This window comes from Tetrao urogallus, assembly GCF_951394365.1.
Source record: "Tetrao urogallus genome assembly, chromosome: 21".
Taxonomy (NCBI): Eukaryota; Metazoa; Chordata; class Aves; order Galliformes; family Phasianidae; genus Tetrao; species Tetrao urogallus.
Genome location: NC_136834.1, coordinates 5369910 through 5385106, shown reverse-complemented (window position 1 = coordinate 5385106; position 15197 = coordinate 5369910). Strand labels below are relative to the sequence as shown.

Here is a 15197-nt window from a genome sequence, read left to right as displayed (position 1 = left end):
TGATGTTCTGGTTAAAATAACTGACGCAATTTGAAAAATACAAAGCCTGAAAATCAAACAAAAGTTGAAAAATGTTGTTGTTCAAGGAAGCTTCTGATTCCACCCTACATTTCTATAATACTAAGGTTATTCTAAAGACACTGACAGTCCTTGACAGCATTCACCTAGTCAAACCAACCACACAACCATGCCTTGTAAAAGCCTAAACTTTGTCATTCCTAGTAGTGCATTATGAGACATCATGCATTTATAAACATGTGCAAATAATTTAGTTTCTGTTATGCAGTTCTCTTACTGCCACTTCAGGCAAGAAGAATCTGCATTAAAATATATCTGCAAATCTGTATTTCAAAACACTGCATTTGGAAAGTGCAGAAAGTGAACACTACACTGCATTCGTCTGCATCTTTACATAAGACAGCCCTGAGGTATATCCCTGGAACAGTCAATGAAAGCTTGTTAGACCAACATTTGAATGAATCTGAAATGAACCAAAATTTCCCTAACAGATTAAAGGATGAAGAAAATTCTTTATGTCATAAAGGGAAGGTAAGGGAAATTACTTCCATTCTTACATACCTTATATGATTACACTAAAACAAATACTTGTGGATAATACCAGCTACATTGATTCCTTGGGCAGTCTCTGGTGCCTCATCAGATATTTATCTGATCACTGGAAAGCATGTTGAATTCCATACCAGCATTATACAGATAAGCAATTTTTCTTTCTTCTATGTAGGTAAGTCAATGCTACAGCACTACTTTCAGTTTCACTCCACTGATGCATTAAGAGCTTCACTGCACTTACAGATCAGCAAGTCAGTCTAAATCCACTTACTGTACTCATTATCTTCATTTTCTGTCCTTTTCTTGAGATGCAGATTGTGTAAATCTCCTGACCTATGCCAAACAAGTTGAACTGTTACCTTTTAGAAGTTTGTGACAACAACCAGCACACCACAATTCCAAACTCCTCCAACTGGTGCAAACAGTCCTGTAGCAGAACACACGGAAAGGGCAGCTTTCTTCCTCTCAGAAATCTTCCTTGACAGAATTTCTACAAAGAAATCATTTCCTACTGGCAGTTACATGTATTGTACAAATTTGATAACCTCCTTTACCACACTGCATGGATGTTGCTGTAGGAATCCACGTGACTGTTCCATAAGAGTTGTTTGGGATTTTTTTGTTTTGTTTTGTTTTCACTTTTTTATCATCCTCCGTCATTAGACGTGGCAAAACATAATGATGTAAGGATACTTCCACTGCAGCATTTCCCATGTACACAGTCCTTCTTCTGTCCATTTCCAGCACTCCCATGCCATCATACAATTCACTCAAACCTCTGACTTACAACCGGATCAGAATTTATTTGTTCCAATCCAAGAGGGAAATCCGCGTGGTTTGGATGTTACGTGAAATCAGTTAACAAGTTTCACTGAGAACGGAACACCAAACTGCACACAGCACAATTAGACAAGTTACCTGGACTCACTGTAGGAAATACAATCAGGGTTTAAACCAGATAGTAAAGAACCCAGCATAGACTTTCTGGATACATTTATCAGCAAAATCACTGACACCAAAATCCTATTTACGGGCCATCATGGCTATGGTACACAGCACAAAGAATGCAGGCTTTATCCCTATCCTACTTGTCTGCAAGCTGCCTGTGGAATCTAACATCTGGTATTTGGACTGTCAACAAAACAACTCTCACTGGAGAATTAATTTTAAGAATTGCAATAACACCGTGGCAAATGGATGCTAGAAGAGTAGGAAACATTATATAAAGCCCACAGAGAGAAGAAAACACAAGAATAGAACAGTTGCTCTGGAAAAATGTCCCTAAGGTCACTTTTCGTGGACACAGAAAGAACACAGTGCTACAACCTGCAAAGCAGTCAGTGCATGTTCAGCAGAGCTTAGAATAAACTCCGATCTCCTCATTTGATATTTGCTGAGGACTTGGCATTGTACAGCACCTGAATGCCTGCAGGTGCTTTTAATAGTTAGATGTATTCCATGTGTTAGCTGTAATTTACTTGTCAGTCATTTACTTGACTAATTAACTACTTAAAATTGCTCATCACACACAATATCTGAAACATTATAACCATCATTAAAGATGCGATAGAATTATCCTTAAGCAGAAGATAAAGAAACATCATCCTCTATGCAAATATACTTTGGCACAAAGCATACAATTGGAATATGCACATGTAGAGCCACAAAAACACAACACCAGAGAGTAAATGTATGATTTAAATGGCTGATAGTGGCATAAATGCACTATGTAAGCCAGGCAAAGATGAGTGACTACGCAATCAAAACTGATCAGTATAATCTACAAGAGCAAAACTACTGTATAATCACTGAGAGAATGCAGGTACATCAGAACTCGGTGTCAATTAGCATAAAGTTTTCTATTCCAGATAATGCTTAATGACATTATGAAATGGTATGTAAAGTACCACGCACTGCACGGTGGCACAGTCCCTCTAATTTAAAAGCCAACGTTCCTTCTGTCAGCAAAGCCTGCAAGGTACCCTCCACGTCTGTAGCTAATGAAAGTGCTTTGCAGGTAAGCACATTTCACACAATTATGCATTGCTGTATCTTCAACATTACTGTTTCCCTCATACAACATTACTACTTCCCTCCAGTTCATATTTCACTTCCAGTAAGTGGAATGGATTTTCATTTACTTAAGTCTTCCTATTCATCAGGATACTATGGCCATAATTAATAAAACATGCCTACTTAGAGATAAAAGAGCTTTTGAGTGACAGTGTGATGATAAGATTTTAACAAAATATTATCCTCTTAACAGTCACTGGCAGCTAAATTAATAATTCTGGACAAGTGAGAAGAAGAGGAAGAGTAATCAGATGTTATAAGAGTACAACTAAAAAATAACCATGCCCAAAAGCACAAGTATCATTTATCCTCTAGCCAAAACAATCAGAGTATACAGTAAAAAGAATAAATCCACCTACTGTGCTTCTGTGCTGTGCTTCCTAAATCCATTGTCTTCTAGAGATAATATTTCTTTTTCCCAATTGCCTCTAGTAGAATGCAAAAATACTCAGGATTTTCCCTCCGTCATGCTCCCTCTTCTGCAAGTCTCTCTGTTTGTGTGAGAAGGCAGTTTAAATTTCATCCCATTTGTTAGCTCAGCCACTGAGGAATCACTGTCACTTTTCGGATGCTACAAGCTACTTTGCTGTAGATAACACCCGAGGAAATGTGGGAGAGAGAATAAGATTTTATCTAAACTGTTTTTTTGCTGGAACAATTAACTCTTCATTGGCTGATATCTCCTTCCTTCAGCTGACACAGAAGTGTCAGCTCCTCCTTGGCAACTGGAAATTCTTCATGACAGCTGGTTAATGCTCACGCTCCTTCTTTTTAAGATTTTCAATGCTTTTCTCTTCCACTGCTTATCAAGGGACTGCAGTCAGACACCACCACAGCCATGACTGCTCACAGCCATTAGGTGTCCCTTTTCAACTAATCTGAAGTGACTAAGGATCACAAATTCCACAAACTTTCTAACTCTACTCTGATTCTTAGTCACTAAAAGCTAAAAATTCCAGAGATCTGTTGGAGAGATTTATTCTCCACAGACTCATGTTTGGTTACTCTTCAGGTAAAATTTATAACGCCTCTAATCCCAACAGCAAAAATAATTCAATGAAGTTATCAGCAATAAAATCAAATTTACTGTCTCCAGAAGAAAAAAAGCTGCTGCACTTGTCTACCACCTTTAACCTCACATTTTTGAACAGCGAGAACCACTTCTGTTCCTTTGCTGTGAATTTACACTCATGAAAGAATGGAAGATTTTGCTCTCCATTTCTCAGTCACCCAGGAGAGCAAGAATTGCAAGAACAAAAACACAAACACATTTGTTAGCAGCACCTCTCATCATTAAAGGTAACATTCATATTCTTCAGCAACAGCAGCTGTACCAGTTCCTCACAAAGCTGCCTTTCTCAAGATCTTTTGCTATACTGGCTTGACATTCCTGAACCTTAAGCATTGAAAGAAACATGGCTCCGCACTGCTACAAGTAAGACTCAGTTCACTAGCAACGCAGTTAAAGAACCCTGACAGCAACCAAAGCAAGCAGTTCCTCACAGTTACCTACAGAAAACTACTATGAGCTGCTTCAGAAGAAAATCAGCCAGAAAGTTTTCTTTCTCTCAAGAATCAAAGCATTTAACTCCAGATAAGATTCTGATATGAACGAAGATAAAAGAAAAATCCCTGGTTTTAGATGTAGGACATTTAAATATTTGAAGATGTAAGCAATATCTAAGGCCAGACAGATTTCACATTATCACAAAGATAAGCATGGCTTGGATTTTAAAAAGCCAATTACCCAACTCTAAATGCAAATCAAAGGCAGGCAACATACCGTGTTTTTAGACACAGTGTCTAATACCAGTTCGGGTATATCTGCATTCAGTGACTTTTAGAAGGATTAAATTTACCTCAGCTACCAGCAGATACAAATTATTCACTTGCAAGAAAATGTAGGAGGGAGAGATTTCATTTTCAGTGTTTACAAGAACAGCATCCTTTTGTGAGCTGCCTTGTTTGACAGATTTAATGGTCATATCTTGAGAACTTCCCACAGATAATACCAGTGTAAAGGAACACTGCATTTTTCCCCAACCTTCAACAAAAACACAAGCTAAGATTTCATCCAAATGAATGAAAGAATACATTCTTCCCTCATAGCATTCATTATAAAGATTTGGGTTTTGATCGTTCCAGCTTTGCTCAATCCAGAACTCAGTTTACTCCCTCTAAACATACTGCACATATTCTAACCATCTGACTATTATTTTTATATTTCATGAGTTTCTAAGAATCCAACTATAAAGAAGTATAGCAGCCCTGCTGCCATATACTCACATCCACTAAAAACCTTTATTCTGCTCACAAGCTGTTCCCTAGGCCATAACCAGGGGGATGCTGAGTTAGCCTTTACAGCTTGCAAGTTTTTTGCAGTATCCTAAGCAGATAAGTGTAAATCTTGGAATAAAACCATACGTATGTAAGCATAAGCAACTTTCTAGTCAGGTAAACCATGCAACTCTTCCTTTACCTGCTAGTAGATAAGAAATTCTTGGAATCTGAAGTGCCTCAAAGCAAGGTAGGATTGGTTTCTTGTTTGGAAAGCCATTTTTGCATTCTTCCTACTCACCAGGCACTAGTTTCACCATTGGAAACCTCATCTTACTAACCACAAAGAATTCACAACTATTACTTCCCATTTTACAACTTAAATATAAAAACTGAATCAACTTCTTCAGAAATAGAAAACATGGGTAGTTTATACCAGATCTGCAAGTTCCCAATCTTTGCTACTGAAGTATCAAGATCCATGTACGCAAAAGAAAAATGGGTTTCTTTTTCTTCCTTCTGTGATCATTTCAGGACTCAAAGAGATGTAAATATACTCATTAAAACTCCTGCTAAGGTGGCATACAATAACCACTATATAATCAGAATGAAAGTTCTAAATGACAGCAGGCAAATAGTCTTACACAACTGCTCCTCAGAAGCTGTGTACATACAGGCACACACACACAGCATTCTTCTCTGATTTCTTTTTCATGGCAGTGCTGCTCATGTACAGTAGAAGAACCACATTTATGCATTTCCTGCCATTGTACTGTTAGTTAATAACTGAGTAGTAACAATGGAAATAGCATATATATCCTCTCATTCCAAAGCCTCTCTTTTTCCCTCTTTCAGACAGGTTTAGTGCTCAAGACGCCAGCTTAGCAGGTGTATTTCCATCCAGGAGATGGCAATGATGATACACAGCCCTATCAGCAGCACTTTCCCTGCAGGTTCTGATGTGTGTATTGAAACAGTCCTATTTACTCTCTTGAACTGTCCCATTTTCTCTACAGGCTTACAAAATGTTTACGTGCAACAAGAGATACTTAAGAGGGAGCGAGGAAGTGATAAAATCATTGAGGATGGAGATTTTGGACAGATAACTCGGTAACATTCAGGTGATCTACTTTTATGATCCACGTTCAACCATAAAGCCCTTTCTGAGCGCTAACATTTACATAAACATTTAACATGCTCATGGCTTTGCCTCAACAAACAATTCCACTTCTTCAACACGTGACATATAAATAAATCTATTAACATTTCAGTACTAGCTTGGATTAGACAACATTGTACTCTGCTAGCAAATTGTTCAGGTTCACATTCCAAGCCTAGGGTAAAGAGGCATTTAGTTGCTCTCCTAGTGCAAAAGTAGCTCTTCCCCTTCTACTACAGCTGAATGATTTCAGCAATGCCCAGCACAGAAAAGCAAGGCCAAGCCGCAGTATTCCTACTGACAACGGAGAGCAAGCAAGAAACCAGACCTCTGCTTTATGTACCTTTATGGCTCCTGTTGCTATTTCTTCTGGTTTCACTTACCTGCACAAAGCTCACAAAGTAAGGCTGTTACCAGGTCAAAGGATGTCTGAACTGGAGACAGCAAACTGAAGCAAGCTCCATTGCAGGTGTCAAATTCAACAGTATTTAGACTCCTGCTGCCAACACATTTCAGTGGGAATGTCTGTGCCTAAACAGGAGATAGGAGACAAACCACCTTTCTCCATCTTGGCACAGATTCTGAGAACTAGACTGCAATACTCTAGTAAAGCAGGCAAGCAAAAACTCCAGCCAAAGAAGAACAGGAAAGAAATTCATCGAGAAAGCTTGATAGATTCACCAATGATTCAATCAATAACTGTTTAGGATTCTAAGGCTTAAAAAGCTCATTTGATCGAAGCTAATATTCTTATGGAAATAAATATCGATTTCTCAAAGATAACAGAAAGGAGTATATGAAATGCACCTGCTGAAAGATGAAGCAACAATATTTAGTAATCGAAATGAAATGCAAAGACTTCATGCTGAGCCAAAAGTCTTCCTGGTACCTTCTGTCATGCATGATTAGCAAAACTGTCCTGCACCAGCTGCAGTAGTGGATGGATGGATAAAAGGAAGACCACCGCTGCCCTCTAGCGTTAAAGGACAGTCAAATATGACCTTCTGAAATGCCAAATGCCTGAGGAACAGAAATTACTGCCGTCAGTACGAGACCTCAGAGCACTTCCAGGATGATGAGCAAGGATTCAGCTCGCATAGGATAACTGCAGAAAGCAACCCGCCTGTTTTGTTGTGCAGGAGTAGCAGATCCCATTTACAATCAAAATAAGTTGCATGACAGAGGAGGAAGTGAAGTTGCCAAAAACAGTCAAACAATAAGTTAGTGACAGAATCAGAACTACCCTTAGATATCCTCACTCATGTCTTTGTTCCAACTGTCAATAGACTCATGATCGCTTCAAATCAGTCAGCTGACACTGCACCAAAGGAGACAATAGTGAATTCTGCAAGCCTCACTTGTTCATTTATGCCTCTGCAGCACAAAGCAGAGTAAATGGCAGCTTGCAGTAAGCATTACACTACAGTCTCCATTCAAGAAGGAAAAAAGAGTATTGAAAATCATTATTTGAGAAAACACTAATTCTTGGTGTTAGAATTTTCTAGTATCCACAGTTGTACCAAATCAAGGAGGAGACTGCCACATCTAAATTGGATCACTTGAAATTAACAGCATGTCTTTCCAGATGTTATATTCAAACTGCATCAACAGAAAAGGAAAAATTTTTGTGGTCACTAACACAAGCAAAACTAGTTGAACAAAAGCATCAGTTCCTATTTCATTTTCAACTGATGGGCAATATCACAGCAATATATCTTTAATCAGAGCTACTCTCAAGCAGCTGACGCCAATTAATATAATCTCACTTTTGTCTGCTCAACTAAATTGATATGCTAGAGGTTTCTGGGGCAGAAGCACGTTAGAGCTGCATGTTAGAGCCACACGTTGAAGGCCATCTTAAGTACATCTCCAGGCTAATCTGATGTACCGTGTACTGAGCAAACAGGATTTTGCGTGTCTGTGCACAGCGCTCTTTCATCAGTTTAGAAGGAAAAATTGAGTCTAGACATGCAAGAACATATTTCAAAAATAGGGGATTACTGAATTTTCCATGTATCTCCTTGATTTTGGAATTTCCCAATGCTGCTACAATCTTGAATCACTATTATAAAGCAAAATTACATGCAAGTTAAATGCATTCCACTCAGATTTACTTTTTACACAGCAATCTTATTCCTCATCCATACACACCTACACAGGGAAGGAGAATTCTGATTCTAAAAGAAATAACAAGTTTTGAAAACTTCTTGTATCAACTGATAAGAAAAGTCAGAAGACCACAGATGAATGTCAAAGTTTCAGGCCACCTGAGATAAGTATTGTTCAGAAGTAGACCGTAGGTAGCTGTGATGCTGTGGGATCAAGTTGTCAAATGAGGAGCCTTTACTTAACTGCATAGATTCATACCAAGTAGGGATGTAACTCTCCAGCCCTGTGCTTCCCAAATTTTCTTGGGGATACTCTCACTCAAATTAGAAAGCTGAAGGTGCCAACATTTGAAAGCATAAGCTTGATAAAGCTGAAATGTCATTTTTGAAAGCACAGGCTACTCAATCAAGACAACTAACAGCTGAAAAGTAGTAATATCACTTCTGCACTGTTTCTTTAGAATTTATTGTTACACTAAGGTGAAATAAGATAAAAGTTGTCACTGCAATATATGGCATTTAAACTGAGTCATACTAAGGGTTAATTGGAGAGATAAGAACAAAGTCAAGTGGGTGTTCTGAACAAGTCTGCTATGGGATTCCTGAGCAGGAGCCCAGCTTTTGTTTGGGTTCAGACCCACTTGCACAGGAATGCTGGAAGGGCTGCACAGGCACAATAAAGACTTTCTCTCCCTCCAGCTATTTCTGCCATCTCTGTGCACTTTGTCCTACATACACACTCTGACAGAGCTTTACGTACAGAATTATATAAAGGACAGCTCTTGTTCAAGAGGCACTAAATTTCTTTTTAATACAGCAGCAATACAAATATATTCAACTCCATTAATGCTAGCAAAAGCTATAGATATCACTTTGAACAGCAAGCCAGCAGAAATCAATCTTGCAATTGCTGGAAATTTGGCCAGAATTATGAAAATAGTTCCTGTGAGCACCCAGCTAAAAAAAAGTGTTGTCTGCTTCATGACTGTTGGCAGTAGAAGGAAATATTTCAAGAAAGTAAGTCCTGTGTTGAATACATTAACTTCTAATTAGAGTCTTGGGCTAAATCAACTGTCTTGTTTTCAATGCAACCAAGCCCTCTTTCTCCCTCTTCAGATCCATCCTGTAGCACAAATTCATCTGCCACAGACATCAGTTACACAATTCCCTTCCTCCTACTCAATCTCCAATCAACACCTGATATGCAGAATCACATCTGTAATCTCCAGAGCTTCCTAAGATAAGAACTCATTTTCCTCTGAGCAAACTGTCAACACTCAAAAAAGACCAACAGCCAACAATAGTTGTTCTTTGAGCTCTGCATCTTAGATTGCTTCGGACAGATTCATGGCACAGAGCCACAACCTGAGGCAGTATAAATCCCTCCTCCCCAAATCAACTTCAAGAAGGATTTTCCAGAAGCACTTGAATCAAGGAACAAAAGCTGCAATCAATTCTGACAGTCTAGTCCTATGATGCTAATTCACTTTTTAAAAATATCTAGCCCAAAATATTTTGCTGTGAGAAAGAGCTTGGGTTCTCCTTGTTCTTCCAACAGCCTTCATAACTACATTCTACCACAATTCCTCCTTGTTTTCCCAGAATTCAGAGATCCCCTTGGAATTCATCTGTTAAAAATTAAAGAGTAAAATATTTAGGAGCACCTGGTGCTGCTGAATAAAGGAGTCTGGTTGAAAGCCAAAAAAAATTGCTGATAATCAACTCTACTGGTGTCACACACAGAAAAAAATACTGATGCGCCCTAAATGCAGTTACAGTGCTGCCATCATCTTCAAGAAAAATTACTTTGATAAGAGAAATATTTCCCCTCCCCCCCCCACAAAAGCTTCAGCATATCTTACTGCCCTTTAAAAGAAACACAGCACTCAGATACACGTATTTGCTCTAGCAAAGCTGCACAAGCTATGTTCTCAAGCTCTTGTTAGTTCCTTTCCTCTACAGTCTGTAAAGGCACCAACATCACAATACTCTGGTAAAGCCCCATCATCTGTCTTTTCAAAAGCAGATGAGCACATACATCCAAAGATGATTACTGATCTTTGAAAACATTAACCTTCATATATTCAGCAAACCAGCATTTCAAACAATCCCTACCATAAGGGATCAGCTGAAGTTCCAAAGGAATCACATGCACATTTCTATAAAATGCCCATCCCACTGAAGTCACAAGTCTGACAGTGATTCAGAGGCACTTTGTTACTGACACAAGCCCACATTCTTTGAAGATCTGGTAAATAAGAGGACAACTCTCCTTCAAATCTACCCATGAATTTTGCCACATCCCAGCTTATTGCTACATTATTATTATTTGCAGCCACAGAAGACAATGCCTCAAGATTCTAATCAGCACAGTAGGTGGAGGCATTATTTATATTTTACATTAACTCTGGAATGGAAGCGCTTGAATAGGTGGGAAAACTGACATCTCAAAAACACTCTGATCATCTATTCAAGTACAAATGTCACCATTTACATGAAGATACAAGCCTGCTAGCATATCTTGGAGAATGCTGATAACAGTCAATCTGTTTGTTATCTAGCAGTGAAAGGGTTCATAACATAACTCACAGTGCAGCAGGTACTTCTAGCCTTGTGCACACCAACTCCTGGACATTACAGGAACAGGTCAAACACGGGCCAGAGTACTGGCATCTCGTTTTTCTACACTTCAGTTAAGTTTTCATCATGCAAACCATACAACAAAATTTGAAATTCAGCCCCCTAATTTACAAGCACAATTCCCTCAAACAAATTACAGAAACTTAGCATTTCAATGTGAAATCTCAATACCATACAAGAAACTGGGAGTAAAGTAAACATTTTCAAATACCAAACTATTAGGTGAGACAAACTTTCACTTACCTACTGTGATGACATTTGTAGAGAGGAAATGAAAACAGCTTTCATTATGGAGCATGAGTTCTTCTCTTTGTGTTAGATCTCCTGCCACAGATTTTGGAGAAGGCAGAGCCATCTCTAGCTTTCAGAGCAATCTAGCAACACTGCTTGCTCTTTCAGTTGAGTAATAAAAATCCGCAAAAAAAAAAAAAAATTTAGAGGATGTTGTTGGCTTATTCAAGAAATCACAGCATGTGCCTTCTGTGTAATTCCATTTTCAGGAGATTGTCCTGGTTTAACTCTGCAGACACGTATTCCACATGTTGAAGAGTAAAAAATACAGTGTCAGTGCAGACAGAGAATGACAACTGAGCTCAGCCCTGGTAGAACGGATGCGATGGTCCTTCCCAGCATGACACGAGTTCAGCAGTCAATCTTTCCAGGATCTCTAGCATGCCACAAACCTGGAGAAGACAAGATTTTTTAATAATGGAATTTGCTATAACTGTTCATTATACAAGATTTATTGCAGCAACGTAGTTGGATTACATATAATGGACCAACTTCAGCAGCTGTTTATCACCAGATAGCTTCTTGCACAAGAGAAGGTGCTGACACCTCTTTCCCTCACCCTGGTATTTTCTATAATCATAGAAAATTATGCTGTTGCAGTAGCTTCTCCAGAAATCAAACTACTCTGGGTTTCATTATGCATACATATATATTTACATAAGTATAAGTAAGTACACATAAGTACACAAGTACACACAATTTATACACACATAGTAAGACATTTTTCAGAATTATTTAACGTATCAATGAAATCCCCAAAGAGCAGCTGGGGATTTGATTGCTGGATATTCACTCAGTTCTGGTTTTTGCCCTGCACAGCTCTCTTCTCTTACACACTGTCAAATGCCTACATACTTGTACCTCTTCAGACGTTCCCTGGCATTGTCCTTCCTCTTCCCACCTCTCTCTTGCTCACTGGTTACAAAAGACTCACATTTTCAAAATTTTCAGGTAACTTCCTCTGAGAAAGGAGGTCAAGGGCTCTCTCCAAAAACAGCAATCACACAAGGCAGAAACCTGGGATCCTTCCTTATGCTGTTAACTATGAATCTATGGGTGTCTTCTTCAGAGCATAATTACAAGCTGAGCTCTGAAACATTGCCCAAACATGTTTTGTTGTGAAAGCACAGATCCAGTTTGACGTTATTTTAGAAGAGACAGGGCAATGAGGCATCATTGTTAATTTAGAGTGTGTAGAAATTGGCGGAGGGGGAGCTATGTAGGAAAAGATGGTCAGAGATGACCCTGCCAGATTGAAGTACCTCTCCTTTTCTCTTTGGTCCCTCATTCAGCATCATTGGGAAGTCATTTCCTCTCTATGTTCATCTTTGCACCACGCCCCACCTTGTCCATTCTCTTGTCAGAAACTCCTCTTCCAGAGGTAACGTGGCAGTCAGTGAAGTGAGATCCATGCACTGAGCCAAATGCATAACTTCATATACAGAACAATAATGATTAGCAATGCTAACACTGTGAAAATCCATCATCGCTAAAACCACTTATTTCCACGTTTTAATGGGAAGTATCTTGAAGAGCACCCTGTGGTTCTGAAATAATTTGGGGCATATCAGCAGGTGAAATTTGTTTGGTAAAGAATGTTAGCTACAATCACAGCTGGAAACCAAAACACCAGCACTCATGGAGTGTTGGTCCTACTTTAAGCAGAAGCCTGTCCTACCCCCTGAGGGCCTCTCAGGGCTGAATTATTCCAGGATCTGAAATTAATTTATTACTTGAAGTAGAAATGGCATATGACACATCATAGGAGTTAATGATCCTATAACCACAGGCCCTTATGGAGATAAAATTCAGGAGAAGTATTTTTTGTTAACGGCTTCTGTAGGAACATCAAATATCCCAAAGCTAATAAGTTATCATACTCCTTTAATGGCACCATCTTATCTAGCACTGATGTCATTAAAGCACACAAATGTTGTAACAGTACAGCAGCTGTTCTCTGATAGTAAGCAAAGTTTAAGACTAAAACTTCACACTGTTACATTTGTGGCTGCTATTCCCCACACATTGCTTATGCTTTGCACCTATGCACATTTTTGCTGAAGACAGAGAATACACTGAGGCAGAGCACAGACAGGGAAAGCTCTTAACGCACGGTTCTGCCCTGTCCACTCCTACAGTTTCTCCTGTTACCTTCCAAAACAAAAGCTGAGTACAAGATCTTCCTTGCCTAACTTACCCATCCCACTCAATAAGTACCCTCAGAATTTCCTGAGCTTATCAAAACATGCAGGAAAGGTAGATTCACTACAGGGAAGAAGTTTAATAGCTAAAACAGGATGAATCACAGAATCATAGAATTGTAGGGGTTGGAAGGGACCTCCAGAGATCATCGAGTCCAACCCCCCTGCCAAAGCAGGTTCCCTACACCAGGTGAATAAACGTAGACAAATATTCTGTATGCTTCCTTTCATTCCACCCGCCCTTGGATCGACGGTGAGTTAGAAAAGTCCTAAGACTTCAGTCTTTTGAACTTTAGGATAAAAGCAAAACCAGAAATCAGAACGTAACTCAAGAGTTAAATCAGCAGGGGTCACATCAAGTGTCCAGGGAAAAAAGCCCAAAGAGCACTCACCTGCATTTCTGAAGTTACTCCACTGCATACACAGAGCAAGTACTTCTAGGTGAAGGTGACAGACACTTCCTCACAGTAAGTATCTGCTTTGGCAACTTGGGCACATTTTCCTCCTAACTACTATTCTGTATCCACCAGGCACAAAGTGTCCATCCTGGTACATCTGCATTACACGTCTAAACTTGAGACTAATCAAGGAAGCCACAGCAGGACACATGAAGCTGTTTTAACACTGAGACAAGATCTATCCACTTCCTGTTCAGAAATTTGGACTGTTTGGTGGTTACATTGCCAGGCTCTTTCACCTCTTTCCCTCAGGGGTTATTTCAGAGGTCCTTCCTTTGTAGGAAGTTCAATCACTGTGACTCACTACATACCAAAAAACATCCATGAGAGTGAGGAAGACTTCACAGGAACAGATCTTTCTGCTGGTACGTACTGACATCATTTCAGTGAAAGCAATCAAGCCACAATACGTTACATGAGGATGTGGCTCACTGAATATTTTGATGTCGAATCATGTCAAATTCATATCCTTTATTCTCTCCTGATCTGAAAGTGAAACTACTGTGAGTCACCTGATCATAAAATGCTTTTTCTGCAAAAGATGCTCATTCTCCACTCCATTACACACTTTAGAGCTTCTCCACATCCTCAGAAATTCACCACTAACACTGCTTCAGAATACCTGGTTTGATTTTGGTTTTGTATTTGAGTTTTGTTCTGAATTTTTTTTTCCTCTAAAGAAAAAGCCAAACCCAGCCCCAAAATAGCAAGCTGTATTTCCCTATAAGTCCAAGGCAGCCAACAGAAAAGCATACAACTCATCCTTAAAAAAAATACAACAGGAAGCAAATCGGCATCTCAAAGCAAGAGTCAGTGGACGGACTCCATAGGAAGGTAAATGAAAGACTCAGCCTTGCTGGAAAATTTCTTGTGATAATTACATGATGAAAAACACTGGTAACATTCACTGAGAATACTTCATCTCTGTTATGCCAGCAAAAACTCTGGTCTCCAAGACCAGCACAGTTCATTGACAAAAGCCACAAAATGCACAAAAGAGCCACGCTGTACGTGGGGAGACTGCATGAAGAAGATCAACTGATGGCTCATTTAGAGAACCCTTCTCTAAGTCAGGTTTAATTGTGTCAGATTCCTTGTTCCCTTCAACGACCTCAGGACAGATATCACCCTGAGACAGAACACCCTGCATACAATGTGATCAATCCTTTAGCCAGTTTACATCAATGTAGTATTTAAAGTTTAATCCCAAAAGACGTACTTTGGTGCTCAGAAAAGTATCACACCACACCAACTAGAACTCAGAAGAGCTCTAACATCTTCCCAGAACAAATTCAACAATACTGAAGATGAAACAGAAAAACTAAGCCATCACTTCAAACTCCATAGTTTGATCAGGAAGCAGAACAAAATATCTCACAATCTTCTCAAATGGGGGGGGAAAATAAAACATTAAAATCTG

The 15197-nt window shown here is 39.2% G+C and overlaps 1 protein-coding gene across 1 annotated transcript in view; it reads right to left on the bottom strand.

The window, feature by feature from the left end:
- PLCH2 (phospholipase C eta 2) overlaps positions 1–11182 on the bottom strand; it is a gene marked incomplete at both ends in the record, with an annotated part of 65094 nt that extends 53912 nt beyond the window's left edge. The window contains one exon of the mRNA XM_079545477.1: positions 11071–11182. Within this exon, the coding sequence (XP_079401603.1) occupies positions 11071–11182 (112 nt within the window). The remainder of the gene's footprint in view (positions 1–11070) is intronic.
- Between the last annotated feature and the right edge of the window lie 4015 nt (positions 11183–15197).